At 45.3% G+C, this 14,725-nt stretch overlaps 1 protein-coding gene across 1 annotated transcript in view; it reads left to right on the top strand.

The window, feature by feature from the left end:
- The window catches only part of sff (sugar-free frosting), a 36,505-nt gene that overhangs the window by 15,454 nt on the left and 6,326 nt on the right, over positions 1 to 14,725 (top strand). Inside the window, exons 4-10 of the mRNA XM_068766047.1 lie at positions 7,810 to 7,950; positions 8,678 to 8,828; positions 11,402 to 11,518; positions 11,678 to 11,776; positions 12,789 to 12,988; positions 13,492 to 13,627; positions 14,179 to 14,252. Coding sequence (XP_068622148.1) covers positions 7,810 to 7,950; positions 8,678 to 8,828; positions 11,402 to 11,518; positions 11,678 to 11,776; positions 12,789 to 12,988; positions 13,492 to 13,627; positions 14,179 to 14,252 — 918 coding nt within the window. The remainder of the gene's footprint in view (positions 1 to 7,809; positions 7,951 to 8,677; positions 8,829 to 11,401; positions 11,519 to 11,677; positions 11,777 to 12,788; positions 12,989 to 13,491; positions 13,628 to 14,178; positions 14,253 to 14,725) is intronic.

Genomic DNA, 14,725 nt, shown 5'->3' with positions numbered 1-14,725 from the left:
CTGCGCTCTTAAACACGAACGTTAAGCATCTAGATCAGATCAGTAACATCCGGTCATGCCGTGTAACCACCCGAGCCGAGACTCCCGAGAAAACACACGTTTTCAATAAGTAAAAACAAGGCTTTAGTTGGCACCATCACCTCCGATCCGCGGAAAATGTAAAATTTTCTAAAACAGTGACCTTCGGATGCAAAAAAATGTGTCGCTGACAACCGCCGGGAGCAAATCTTTGCGTCGTGGCGGCTTTCCCGCGACCAGATAATTGTGAAATCGTTACTTTTATTTTATTTTACTTAAATACAGTTATTTCAGTTTCGAGTGAAGACGCGTCGTATCATTATATTATTAATATCGGTATTGTCAACAATCAACAAAAATATCACGAGGAATAAGCCCGCGATCTCCACAAGTTGAACGTGAATTAAGCGCCTGTGCAGCAGCGCGCCAACCACGAGGACACCGGCGCAGGCTTTGAGTCGATACAGCGAGCAGCCGCGCCCGCTCCGCGAGAGCTCTTGACCGACATCCGATTGGCTCTGCACACCCGCGCGGTCACGTGCACACACACACATTCGCGTATCGTCCTATTACTAACCAGTTTCCAAGCGAGCGATTTTATTGCTGGCTGGCTACGAGTATCCATTTGAACATAGAACATGTAGAAGGAGAAGGGCATATATAGCCACCGAGTAGTTGAGGTGAAGGTGCAGAGGTTGACAGTCAATGAAGACCTGCCGAACAGATGGTCAATATACGTAACATTGTCCTGGTCCAGTGGTCGACTGGAACTGCAGTGACGTCAAGCAGATATTAGAAACTGAGGCCTATCCAACGGAAACGTTCAAGATAGGAGAACACAAGAAAAGTGTAGAATGGACGAAGAAGGAGATTATGAAAACACATCCTCAAATAAATTTCAAAATTAGTGCTTATAACTGCCAAGAGATCTTTTTTTATTTTGATCAAATGCATTATTATCACCTTTTCAGCCAATAGACACTGACGGCAAGGCACAAGCCTCCCGCAAAGATGGCCACGATGTTCTGCGCTGTCCGTATCCAACAATTTCCCGCTACTGTGACCATGTCCCCCCCTCACTCCCCCGGTAGGTAGACAGTATGTGGCCTACCCACGGCTCGTGGTTGCCATCGAGGATCCAACGTTCCACTGAATCCTGTAAAAAATGCGACTCGGTATGAAAGGCAACACTTGTAGTGAGAACAAGCTTGCGTGTCTCTGAACGATTAGTACTTGATGAAGTCAGAGGCGAGAGAGCGTGCAGTTCAAGTGGTCGCGCCGTCCCGCGCCCAGCGTCGCTCGGAATTCAATTAAAGCCTCTTTGACGCAAACAATACCGCAGTAAGTTAATCCAGTCGGCGGCGGGCGGCGCCCCGGGGCGGCACCGCGGCACCGCGCCCCCGGTCGGGCCACGCTCACATTCGCTTTACTTGTAAACTGCGTGAATATATTGTTTACCTTTTGTACGAACACAAACGTTTACTCCTATGCGATGAACAATTGTTTTTTTTGTCGTTAGTTTTTTTAGTTACCTGTAACGTGAGTTTTATTGCATTTTGACGAAATAATTGTTAGTTTTTATAATTTTTATATCCGTGTATAAAACCTCAGGAAAAATAAATAAAAACACTGTTCGTGACTCATCAATAAATATTCATGATAGTAGCTCAAGTCTACTACGATGAAGGTTTAACCTGAGCAGTATCAAAACGCGGAACAGTGGCCAGTGCGAAAGGAAACCTTAGTTTCCAACATTGTATTATTATTGTGGGTTGTGTCGGCGATGTATACTTTGATTGTCATTTTAACTTATTTTCGAAATTAAATCCCAATATCAAATATTAATATTAGCGAGTCTTAAAGCAGGCAGCGGCTCGCTCAGGCCGACAATAAGGTTGAACGCCTGATTGACATGTTGGACGTCAATGCAGAGCGCATCATTTTCAACTGGGGACCCTAATCACCTGAGGGTCGTCGAAGAGGAGGATAAGGCTAAGTCGGCATCTCGACCAAACCCCCCCCCTCCCTGACTTCCGATGAGATCACTGATATCATCAAAGTGTTGAAAAGCAAATAATCGCCAGGATTTGCTAGCATTTCCAACAGAGTCCTGAAAATCCTTCTACCTCAGCTTATCCTCTTAGTGGTTTCCATCTTTGACTCCCTCATCACCAATTGTCAAGTGTCTTTCCGGATAGGCCTGTGTATCCTGTAAAGAAATTAAAAATAATTTTTTATTTAAAGAAAATTTATTTAAAGTTAGAATTAGACAGATAGGGATTCTGAAACCCATTAAGCCCAGGAACATTTCTTCGTTCCATCGCCCCATCAACAGGTTTTATTATTATTTTTAAATTATCAAGCAATATATTTATTAAAATTTTTTTTTTTAAGTTTGGTCAGAAAAAAGTAGACAAGATGATTACTGCGATGTAAGGAATTTTTGAATAATATTATAGAATAAAAAATAATAATAGATCTTGGAAATGAATGGCTTAAATTACTGCATTAAGAATATATGTAAGTATTTAATGGAATCAGGCGTTACCTCGCGGAAGTCCATCCTAAGTAAGAGTTTAGCCACGTCCGCACGTGCAGTGGCAGTCGTGCAACAAAGTTCATCGCCCGCCAGCCCGCTGACAAATGCGTATGCGGCAAACATTGCGAATCACACAACCGCCACCGCCAAATCACTCAACACGTGTTTCACCCCTCCACGGGGCATCTTCAGGAGTTATGTTACACCGATTAGTGCCACACACAGAGTGTTCGCATATAAAAGCTGCGTTTACTGCAAGTTGTTTTGTCTTGAATTTTGCTATGTCAAATTATTAGTTATTAGTTAATACGATTTAAAGAGGTGTAGCTCATTCGTCCAAAAACAATTTAATGCTTTTATACCCGTTTCCAGTAGCTCTGTACGAAAAGATCACTTTGAAATGTGTGAAGTTATTTAATTTTTTCTATTACGATGCGACAGGTCAATTACTTGAGACAGTGCAGTCTGCGGCTACAGAGGACAGGGTCCGGCTGTTTGATAAGGAAACGCACCGGATTAACAACAATATCGACGAAACAACAGAAGCAGAGGGCTCTGTTGGAGATACGAACCTCTTATGAAATAAAACAGAACAGTTAAACACTTTGTAGGGAAATACCGAAGAAACGAGAAAATAATAACTAAAAATAAAATCAATTATTTTCAATTGAACAATGAAATACAATAAATGTAATATCAATCAATATAATCAAATGCGATATAAATGTTTGTTAATATCTATATTAGTTTAGAACTGTAAAACATTAGATAGAATATCATGGTATGGAAGGAGACGTCATTAGTCGACGTTGGCGTGGAATAATTAATAATTTCGTAATTAAAGATTTACAACGTTAGAGGCGGGCGTCACCGGCTTAGCTGCCTCTGCACCGCGAGAGACCGACGTGCCGGTTAGCTGATCAGCTAGCAGTCCAACAGTCAATGCACAAAATGACGTTAGTCCCACTGATGTGGGCAGGATGACGGTCTGGTGCCTGTGCTGGTGGCAGCTTCATTTACACACGCAGCGCCGAGTCGCGACGCAGACAGCTCGGCGGTGCCGCCTCCATAATTAATCCCCGCGCTGCGACGTCGCTTCTCGACAGCAGGCAGTACCTTTGCTGCTTATTGCATAGCCAACGCCCCCTTGCAGCAGTGCCATCGCTCATTTAACAAATTGCAACATGTTGTGCCGTTATAAGAAGAATATATCTATTTATTTATTTTGAATTAATAAAGGGTAGTGGTGTGCCGTTATAAAGAAGAATAATTAAGGGTAGTGGGCAGAAGGCCTGGTCTAATTTTACACCGCAGCTCGGTACTCCCCTGATGGTGGTGGTAGCCAGCTGCACGATCTCCCAGGACTGGTCAGGCGGCAGCAAGTCGAGAGCAGGGAGCGCCGGTAGGTTGCAGGATGTGATGGTTCCGGGCTAATTGATATGATTTCTTCCGCGATGATAGTAGGTAATTTTTAGAGGAAAACTCGCAGTATTAACTTTGCAGTATAAACGTAGCAATATCAAAGTCGCAGCGTAAAACTCGCAGTATAAAATTCGCAGTGTAAACTTTGCAGTCTAAAACTCGCAGTATAAACTTTGCAGTCTAAAACTCGCACACCTTTGGGGTGCGAGGCGATGTAAAGGTTGTGGCGTGAACTAAATGATGCCCAGAGAATGAGGACTAAGGCGTGAATTTATAACGTAAATTCTAATTGGCCCCGGCGCGTATGAAGACACATAGCTGGTGAACGCAACCGACACAAAGAGTGTGCGTCGGTGCGTGAGACGACACCTAGCTAGTGAACGCGACCGAGGCCTGGATCCTTCTCCCGAGCACTGGTGTAAACTCTGTGTGCTGGTGCGCGGGCGCATTGGACTTTTTGTTATAAAAACAAAGATCCGTTAAACCAATAGCATGCTCCCACGACCCAACGCCACTTGAGACGTACCGTTACCCGCTAAGGGTTGAACAATTTTTTGCTGTATTGCGATTTATGAGACGTTTCTCGCGTTTATATTTTTTTGGTTAAAATTTTAACTAAGATTTATGGGACGTTAACTTGCAACGTTACAATGTATGATAGTAAAAAGTGACACAAAAAAGATTGCATTATTTTCATTCATATATTTACATTACTTTTCACTTTGAATTGATCTTGGTATATACTCATATAGTTATGTAGTTTGTGTGCATCAAGAGAAGAATGCGAGAAGCACTCGATGCGATATGACATGGAATGGAAAGATCAACGTAATGACCTGCTTCAATTTTAAACAAAGTCACGAGGTTCCCAAACGCGCCCCGCTCTGAGGGCGGCGCGCAAACAAATAGCAGTTGTTGTGTAATCACTTTCAAATAAGTCATCCACGACTGCGTACACATCCGCAAGTTTTATTACCAGTTAAAACACCGTAGTACGTGTTAGGCTATGTTGCGGTATGACGCCGTGTAAGGATTACTATTGTTTGTAAATTTTATGGTATCATTCCATTGTTAGTTTTTTTTTAAAAATAGCAACTTTTGATCTTCAATTCCATTCTTTTCTTTCTTCTTTAAATATGATTTTACGATTTGTTTATGTTTCCTAAACTTTTTTAATTTAATATTCATTACTAAGGGAGTTTTTTTTGTAAAAGTTTGCACGTTTGACTCCTTATTACGTTGATAATGTTAACAAATGCTAAGTAACGAACACGGCGGCTTTCCTTGCAGCTTGCGGTCGCCGTCGCCACGCGATCGGTTCTTCCCCGCTGCAGTAATCTTAATTCGATATGACGTCACCTCGCAAGCCTCGCAGCCCGCACGTGGGCGTGTCAGAGTCGGTCAGCGCCGCGCCAGCGGAGCGGAAGTAACGCGCTTTGCGGCGGCGGCGGCGGCGGCCGCGGCCGAATCGTGTTTTTGTTTTATTTGTTCGTCACTATTTTAATGATTTTACGAGCACTCACTCAGTTAATGCCGGCGGCCCATCGGCCTGATGCTGCCTTCAACTTATTAATTCGATGAAAAAACACTCATTTATTCATTTAGCATTTAGCAAAAAAATTAGGAAAAACTAGGCACATGTTAAGAGAAAAATTTAAGATTAGTGTTGGGTTAATTTTCACGTGAGAAGTAGAAAATGTTGTAACAAATAAATGTAAAATTGTCGTTTGGAACAATAACTGTTGAGTTTGTCGTCAGGGCCTCCTCGGTAGCGTTAACATTGCGCACCCGGCTGTGAACATTATAACAATGTTTTAACGTTTCGGAGGTTCTAAGTGAAGCTTATTCGAAATGATAAATGTTGTTTCATTGGAAATTGTAAGGAAAGTCACGGACAGTCGCATGTCTAAAACGACGTTCTCTCCCGCACCGCTTCCGAGGGTGTGTGAAGTTTGTTCCCAAGCCATGTTGGCCGATAACCTGGCAGCGGTAGAGTGAATGATTCTAGATCCAGAGACTGCGACGCTCGGATCAGGTGAGGGTCCTCAGGGCCGTATGAGATGGAGGGAGACTATGACGAGATTAACGACCGCCATCATGTCTGCTCTCATATCGTCTTACGAAAAAGAAGTATGAGATATTTTACTTACATTTTTATTTAACAGTCTATCAAACAATCTCTTTAGGAATATTCGTTTTTCACTTTAAAATTTAAAAATAAATTTCAGCTTTATTTAAAAAAACCATAAAAGCAGTTTCAGAAGTCCATGTAACAGTGAAGCTATATTTAGTAATGCAACCGTCTGTCGCGTCCGCCTGTCCGCTGCAAATGGCGATCACTCCGCCGCCGCCTAGTGAAGATTGACCGGCGCGGTCGCTTCATATTTAATGGCTTCGCTTCAACTTTTTACATTTGCGCACGAACTTACTTCACGCCGGGAAATTTTAAATTTCATCCCCGGAGCCTGGGCGAGAACTGCCTGCATCACCATCCGATGTCCCTCGCGTTGTTCGGTTGTTTTTCTCGGATGTCAACACCATCTTCTGGACAGCTGCAGACGCAGCGTCAAACAGAACTCTAAAAACTAAATGTCATCTCCTACTTAACTCGCATACTAATCAGCAATAAGCCGTCTGCTGTATTTGTAACAAACTATCGACAGGTATTTTAATACCGTTGTGTCCAAGTGATTACACCGCGAGGACTGTCTATAGAAGCCGCGCGTTTAGTTATTCGTTTAGCCTAGTTCTGTTTTGTGAAGCGTTATTTTTGTCAATCGCGTTTGCTCAGCAGTCTTTGTCAGACAATGACACGTAGGATGCCGTAAAAACCGAATTCAGCCGATCTTTGCCCTTTGCCTCAGTTTTCTGCCCGATGAGCCAAATCAGATGCCAATATTACACCTGTTGCTTACCCGTTTGAGTACATGAGATGTTTAGTTCCGGCCCCGCGGAGTGCGGCGGCGAGCGCCCGGCTATTAAAGTATTGTAGGCAGCAAAAATGTCGATCGCTTATTGCCGCTCTGTTCACTTGAGCCGAGTCGAGGGCGGCTGGAGGACGGCTGGAGGGCCATCGCTTTTCTCCGCGGCCCGAGATTGCCGCCGACCCGCGCTCGAGAGCTCTGACCATCGGCTCGGGGTTCGGTTTATTTATGTAGGCTTTAGTATCAGCGCTATTGGCGCTCAAGATATTAAATGAACGCAACGCCTAGCCCAGCCCTAACGTTTGATCTTTCAAAGCGTGTGCACCTCATTATTCTTGGTATACCACGCTTAACAAATGAAAAAAATGATTTATTAGGAAATATAGATTATAGAAACTAAAAGGAAACAAAGCTATTTGCAAAACAATTAATCTATTTTTATGTATTTATCTATTTGGGTATCGAACCACGGCATCGCAAATGTCGTCTACCGACATTGCAGCGTTTCTGCTGAGCGAAACAGCAGCACTGCGTTTTATTAGAGCATTTCATGTAACGCGTATTCCGTTCCGCTACACCGTGATGAGTCTCGTCTCCGGGGCGCTTGCGCGGGGTCACTTCATGGAAGGTCCGGTAAATCGACCTGAGAGCTCAGTAGACTACAAATCCAGTAAAATATCGATATGACGACAGGACCGTTGGACTCAGTTTGTACAGAACCGGCAATCCGCTGAAGAATAAGAGCAGCAAAAATAAATAATACTTCGAGCCCATCGGGCGCCGGGCGCGCGGGGCGTGTTCCGCGCCTTATGCCTTAACGCGTGTACTTTTAGAGCCCATTAATAACGTACAGCCTCAATGGTACTTGCCGCGTGCAGCTGATGAGGTGGGCGATGGTGTGTGCAGGTACCTGGTGCTGGAGCACGTGAGCGGCGGCGAGCTGTTCGACTACCTGGTGAAGAAGGGCCGTCTGACGCCGAAGGAGGCGCGCAGGTTCTTCAGACAGATCATCTCCGCGCTGGACTTCTGTCATAGTCACTCCATCTGGTGAGCTACTCTCTCATGATCAATTTTAATTAATAATAGAACTATTGAATCTAGATTACTACACCTCGTGGTCGTCGAGCCAATGTCTAGAAAGCTCTCCGTAACAAAAATCCGGTCACCTCATGACTGCAGTTCAGAGAACTCGTGCGCTTCTTCTTCCCCGATACCATCAAACCGTAACGCTCCTGGGGCACGTACTCTCGATCTTATAATAACAATTAATTTTACTTTATATGCGTGCAACGCGCTACGAACATGAAATAGAATCTAAACAATAACAAAACAAATTACACGAGGCGGTCTCATCGCACACTGTGATGCCTTACAAACTACTTTTGGATGGATTCTAAATTATATGGAATGTTATAAAATATAGAATTTTATAAAGAGTAAACATGTAGCTACTGATATAACACTTATTTATGCTTTATTATACATTTTATAACAAAATATACTCGTATATACGCAGGACAAATAATACTGATTTGTGAGCCATTTAGAAGTCCAGTGATTTGGCTCTTTTTGACGCGCGTGCACTACACAGATAGGTCACTCTGCGCACGCGCAATAAGTACTGAGGATTAGGAACTGAAGTCACTGATGTGACCGACATCTCTAGCGTATTCTGACCTCATGTTACCGTTGGATTGGATCTTTTCGGGTAGCGTAGCACGTCCATGTTCGTTTTATTGGCATTAACGTTATTTCTGACCATGCACGGTTGCAGCCACAGGGACCTGAAGCCGGAGAACCTGCTGCTGGACGAGAGGAACAACATCAAGATCGCGGACTTCGGCATGGCCTCGCTGCAGCCCGCCGGCTCGCTGCTCGAGACCTCGTGCGGCAGCCCGCACTACGCCTGCCCGGAAGTCATCCGGGTGAGTGCCATTCTACTAACAACTCTGTATCATCACTGCCTGTTACAACTGAAAGAGTTATGCGAAGCAACATTTCTTTTTATTTAAAAATATCCGCCTATAGCATATCCGCCGATATGCACCTATTCGCAGCTGTCAACATTTTACGTCAATCAAAACAAAAAAGCGCATCGGTATCTGCGATTTAAAAACGGAAGTCAATCGATTGAGATGAGTCCAAACGGTAGCAAAATGGTTTCACGAAATAGGCGATTGACGATTGCAGAGTTTGTCCATGAACTAAACATATGGCTTGTATCTCTGCGAAGCATTTGAAGCTATCGTTTGCAAATGAAACAAGTTGGCGCGGAATTCATTAACGAGCAGAAGGGAAAACGAGTGACAATTTAATTAGAATTAAAGGGTCGTTTTGATGCAGGTCTAGACTTAGACGTCTAGACTACACGGGCAAAATTATAACTTGAGACGAAATTTGGGCAAGTGCCTATGACCCTGAAACAATGCAGTCCCCAGTGGGGGACGCGTGCTTCACGCGTGATGGCAAAGTGCTATCAGAGTTCGTTCCAAAGGAAACAACTGTAAACTCCGAATGTTGCAAGGATTTACGACAAACGTTTGTAAGATGATGTACGGAGATGCAGACTCGGAAAATGGGTCAACGGTTTCCTCCTCCATCGAGACACGCACCGCGCCACGCATCGCTATTGGTTCACGAATTTATGACAAAAAATATGTCCGTCTGTCCACACCCGTCTTACACTTCGGATTTAGAAGCTTGTGTTTTCTAGCCCACTCCAAAAATAAAACGTTACTGAGAAATCGTTTTGACACATTTCTGGACATTGTAAGAGCTACGGCAGAGTAGCTGAAGGCTCTTCCTGAAGAAGCATTTCAGAAGTGCTTCCAATCGCGGAGTCAACGCAGAGACAAGTGCATCGCTAGCCAAGGAGGACAAAATTGATATAAACTTCACTTTCTTTGCAATTAAATTAGCCATCGTATATTTTGTCCATACATCGTATATGAGATTTCTACTTGTGCAACGTTATAACCATAAGGCCTAGGCGTGAAGGCTGGTGCGTGATTTGATTAAATATATGTAATTAGCCGAGTAGACATTAGCTAAAAATAAACTTCGCCAAGTTGTACTCGCGAGGGGGTTGAGGAGGCGTTCGCGATGCGGGTGGGGGGGGGGGTCAGCCGATATCAAACAAACACTAGTATCCGAGTAGTTACACTGTCACGGCAGGCCTTCGCGTCGCATCGCATGTTTTGTATCGTGTATAAATTGGCACAGGGAGCGCAGGCGACCCATAATTATTATGGTTTACAGTTTGGTCAACAGATCACGCTGCGGACTCAGGATACCAGAGCCAGTGAATTTGATTTCTCGTTGGCGTGCGGGACTAATTGTAATAATAATCACACAGTAACACAATAGCACCCGGCGGTAAACCTTACGGACGGACAAGTGGCGCATGCAAGTCGAAGGGCGGTCGCGTAATGACGCCGGAGGGAGGTTTCGAGTGCTAAAACAGAAGCACTCCGGCGCGCGGCGCGGTCCAATTAAAAAAGTTTTTATTCACTCATAAAAGAATCTAAATATTGAAGCGTTATTAGGAAGAGGAAACACGCACAAAATGGCGGCCAAATACTCTTTTGGAATTGAAGTACGGACTGTAGAAGGCGGAAGGCTCGCTGCCCCCGCGCCGCGCACCGGTCCACGGCCGGTGTCGTTCCAAGCGGCGGGGTTTTATATTTATAAGAGCATATATTAAAGTATACGTGTCTTATAACTTGTTCCTGACATTAATTACAAAACTCTCTTTAATTATCAAATAAAGTCTTTAAAAGGCTGGAAATGAATTGAATCGATGTTTGCGCAGGGTGTGCTCGACGTGTAGCGCCGCCGGGAAACTCCGCGCTGGTCCGGCTCGGCACGCAGACATCATCGATTGTATTAATTATAAACTAAATTTCTTTAAACTGCGGTCTTGTGTGCGTCTTAAGTAAATTAACCGAAAGCGACCGAACCGTCGCACAGAGTGTTGGTTACACTCGTAACAATATTACGACACGATCCTCTCAACTGCGGCACTCGTGTTGTAGTTACTGTGTAAGCTTTCTCGATAAACACGTAAATAAATAATTTCACCGGAAGCACCACTTTTTGACGCAGGGCTCCCTTACAATAAGAGCTAACGCCAGTTCGCACAATGACTGTTTTCACTTTGGTTGCGCGCGTTTCTTCAACTCGTACAATAGTTTTGGGATCGTGCTCCCGAGGCTGAATTTGCTGACCGAGTCATCGCGACGTCCGCGGCGCGTATCAGCTACCGCAGCCGCAACCGTCTGCAGGGCTACGGTGAGGCATGCGCGGGCTCAATTATAAGAGCAGCCAACAAGTGCAGGCGCCGTCAGCGTATGGGACACTAGAGAGAAAACTTGGTACAGCGGTGGCCGTGAATTTCTCTGTCGTGTTGTTCTCTAGAATAATAACACAGCGGTGTAAATGACAGCGTAAGCTTTAAACAAGTTGAGTTTTAGTAATAATGTGTCGCGTTGTGCTTCAGGGTGAAAAATACGACGGGAGGCGCGCCGACGTGTGGTCGTGCGGCGTGATCCTGTACGCGCTGCTGGTGGGCGCGCTGCCCTTCGACGACGACAACCTGCGGCAACTGCTCGAGAAGGTAGGCTCTGTTTCAATATCCAAGAGTGACCGAACATGGTTAACAGTTCAAACGATTCTCCTACGTGCGTGTGCCACGCGGTCGCGCCGCTGCTATGAAAATTTGAACGAATCTGAAATGTATGTAACAAAGCTAATGTTGAATGTTTGCCGGTTGCAGGTGAAGCGGGGCGTGTTCCACGTGCCACACTTCGTGCCGCCGGACTGCCAGCAGCTGCTGCGCGGCATGATCGAAGTCAACCCCGAGAAGAGGATGACTGTGAGTATACGCAGCCGCACGCGCGCGAGCGCACCTTCCCGCGAACTCTCTTGAACTCGGCTCGAGCGATTCGACTGCAGTTGTTACAAACGGCTAGCGTAGCGTTTGTCGCGTTGTGCGCTCTTGTCGCCCTAAAAATTTTTCACAAATAATTACACAAACTTGTGCTGTGGGCTGTGCTCCACACTTCTTGTCCGTTCCGAAGTTCTTCCGCAAGCGTAGTTAGAGAGGCAACGTTTGGATCATTTCAATATTTAAACCAAATTTAAAAAAAAAACACATTCTTTTTAATAAAATTCTGCACATTCTCAAGTGACACATATTATATAATATAACATATAACTTTTATACTAGTTTAATACCTTAATAATAAAGCGGTACATCCTGGTGGCGTTAGCGCCGAATGTAAAACAAAAGGCAACAATGCGACAGTAACAGCCGGTAGCGAACAATACCAATGACGTCGACATCGAGGTCGACTCGTGTGCCGCCGGTGCCCGGTCATTTAAACAGAAGCGTTACTGGGTTTTTCCGACGTTGTAGTCTAATTAGTCGACCTAGTCGAGGTCCGGCCCTCTCGGGCGCTCTCGAGTCCAAATGCTAACCTGGCATTAGCGAGGAGGGACAACCCTAGTTGAGGTCCCCTCGTGGGCGCCTTTGAGCCTAAACACTTCATGAAGTGTTCGCCGAAGCGATTTAAGGGCGGGTCCTAATCCGATGAAATTGTGGTATACAGAACCGAAGTCCATCAGGAAGCTCCCTAGCCTTGCTACCTCATGAGAGGTTTTATGTTAAGCATCCACAGCGCCTTGCCTCCTCGCAACACTCCTTAGCTTGTAGGGAGTTCTATCTGATTCTAGTTTTTTTTTTTTAATTGGACTGTTGCCACGTTATTCCCGTGCTGCACACAAGCGGCCGCTGTGCCCGACCCCGCGGGGATTGTAATAGGCATTGAAGATAAATAAGCAGTGAGATGTTTATTCATTCGCCAAAACGCCGCTTGTCCCGGCAGCTGGCGGAGATCACGCGGCACCCGTGGGTGACGGCGGGCGGGCGCGGCGAGCTGGAGCAGGAGCTGCCCATGATGGAGGTGGTGCAGACGCGCGTGCTGCCCTGCGCCGACGCCATCGACCCCGACGTGCTGCAGGCCATCTGCAGCCTCGGCTGCTTCAAGCAGCGCGACAAGCTCATACAGGAGCTGCTCAGTCCGCAGTACGTCATCGCCTCATCATTCCTCATCAGCATCGTTTCAGCTGTAGCGTTCACTGTTAGACATAGGCCATAGATTTTCAATACGACTGGTGGAAATGGGCCCGCGTTCAGATTGTGACCATCTGTCGGGAGCGAAAACAAATATTGTCATACGTCACTGTTCTGGTATAAAAGTGGGAGTAAAGCCTGTCATCTTCTCAAAGCTCCGTAAGATTTTAGTTTTCGAGTCATTCCTCCTTTTGTGTATATTTATTGTACGTAAGACATCATATGAAGACGCATATGTAATTATGCTAGTGAGACACAATGGCGTTGGCAAATTAGGAGTCGATTACATGTTTACACATGATAAATTCCATAAATTTTACGTTGATTTTAAAAGTATTATAAATGAAATCTTACAACTGCTACCTATGCCCTAAGCTGTAAATGTTTTAAATTTGTTGTGGAGGCTATTGGGCGGGCGGGCATGTAAGCAGGTGCCGTGACGCGTCTGTCCGCAGCCACAACACGGAGAAGGTGATTTACTTCCTGCTGCTGGAGCGCAAGCGCCGCCGGCCGGCGCGCGACGACGAGCCGCGCCCCCCCGCGCCGCAGCCGCCCCCGGACCCGCCGCGCAAGCGCCTCGACACCTGCCGGGTCAGCCGCCGGCGCAGACACGCGCACACGCACACACACACGCGCACGCACACGCACGCACCTCACTATTATTAAAAGATACACACGCATTGACAGCGTGGCGATGTACTTTTACGTCCTCAACGAAGTCTTCATGGGCTCTACAATTGTTTGTCGCCGCGTAATGTTCAAGAGAAGCGGAGACAATACGTAGCCTCGCCGTACTGCTCCGTCATTGTACATAAAACTTTCGCTAAATGAACATGACCCCCGGCACGCGTACGCATCAATGCACCAGAACCTTCTGAAACAAACGATTTAGTTCAAACACAACTCTGTCCTGGGCTCTTCCCAGATCAGGGCACGTGCGTTACCCTCGTCGCTTCTAGTTGAAGAACACTGGTAACCAAGCTCGATTTAATTGCAGTTTATATCAAATGTACAGCATTCTTCTGTTGTCGTGCACAAATGTTCACTAAATCATGATGAACAGTGGAACTGATCAATGTTTACCTTTTTCTCAAACCTTTTGTTGTGCGTCACCGGTTCTCACGTGTCGTTGCGGTGCGCAGGTGAACGGGCAGTCTGCGCACTTCGGCCAAATCAGCGAGGGCTCGCCCATCACGCCGCGGAGGTCACAAATCAGGTATCAGCGGACCCCTCACGACCTCATTGCTGATCAATTATTTTATTTCTTATGTAAAAACTTACAGCCAGCAGATATTTACATATTATCATAACAACAGTAGCAAAAGTTCGATACAAGTTTTGATTTAAAGAAATCTAGAATAAAATATTACGAATGGTTGTACAGATAATGTTAAATATAACATTTATAATAACATGAAACAACTTTGTAATAACATAAATAATAAAATTTTGTATTGTTTAGTTAAACGTATGTATCTAACAATGAATATACAATAAAATATATAAATTATTTCAACTCAAAGGAAAAATGTGTCGCTCATAATCGTTTCGAATCCCGGTACACTCGTGTGGAAAAGTGTAAGATGTGACCCATTACGTTGTTCAACTGGCTGCGGCCTGCATAAGGAATGCACGCACCGGCAATTAGAGTCGACGCGGGGCATATTCAGTAACCTCGCAGTTGCCACG

Source organism: Battus philenor, unplaced genomic scaffold, assembly GCF_028537555.1.
Source record: "Battus philenor isolate CCGP_79_NKW_IND1 unplaced genomic scaffold, ilBatPhil1.0.hap1 SCAF_20, whole genome shotgun sequence".
NCBI classification, from domain to species: domain Eukaryota; kingdom Metazoa; phylum Arthropoda; class Insecta; order Lepidoptera; family Papilionidae; genus Battus; species Battus philenor.
Note: the sequence above shows the minus strand (reverse complement) of the source record. Positions and strands in the feature narration are given on the sequence as shown.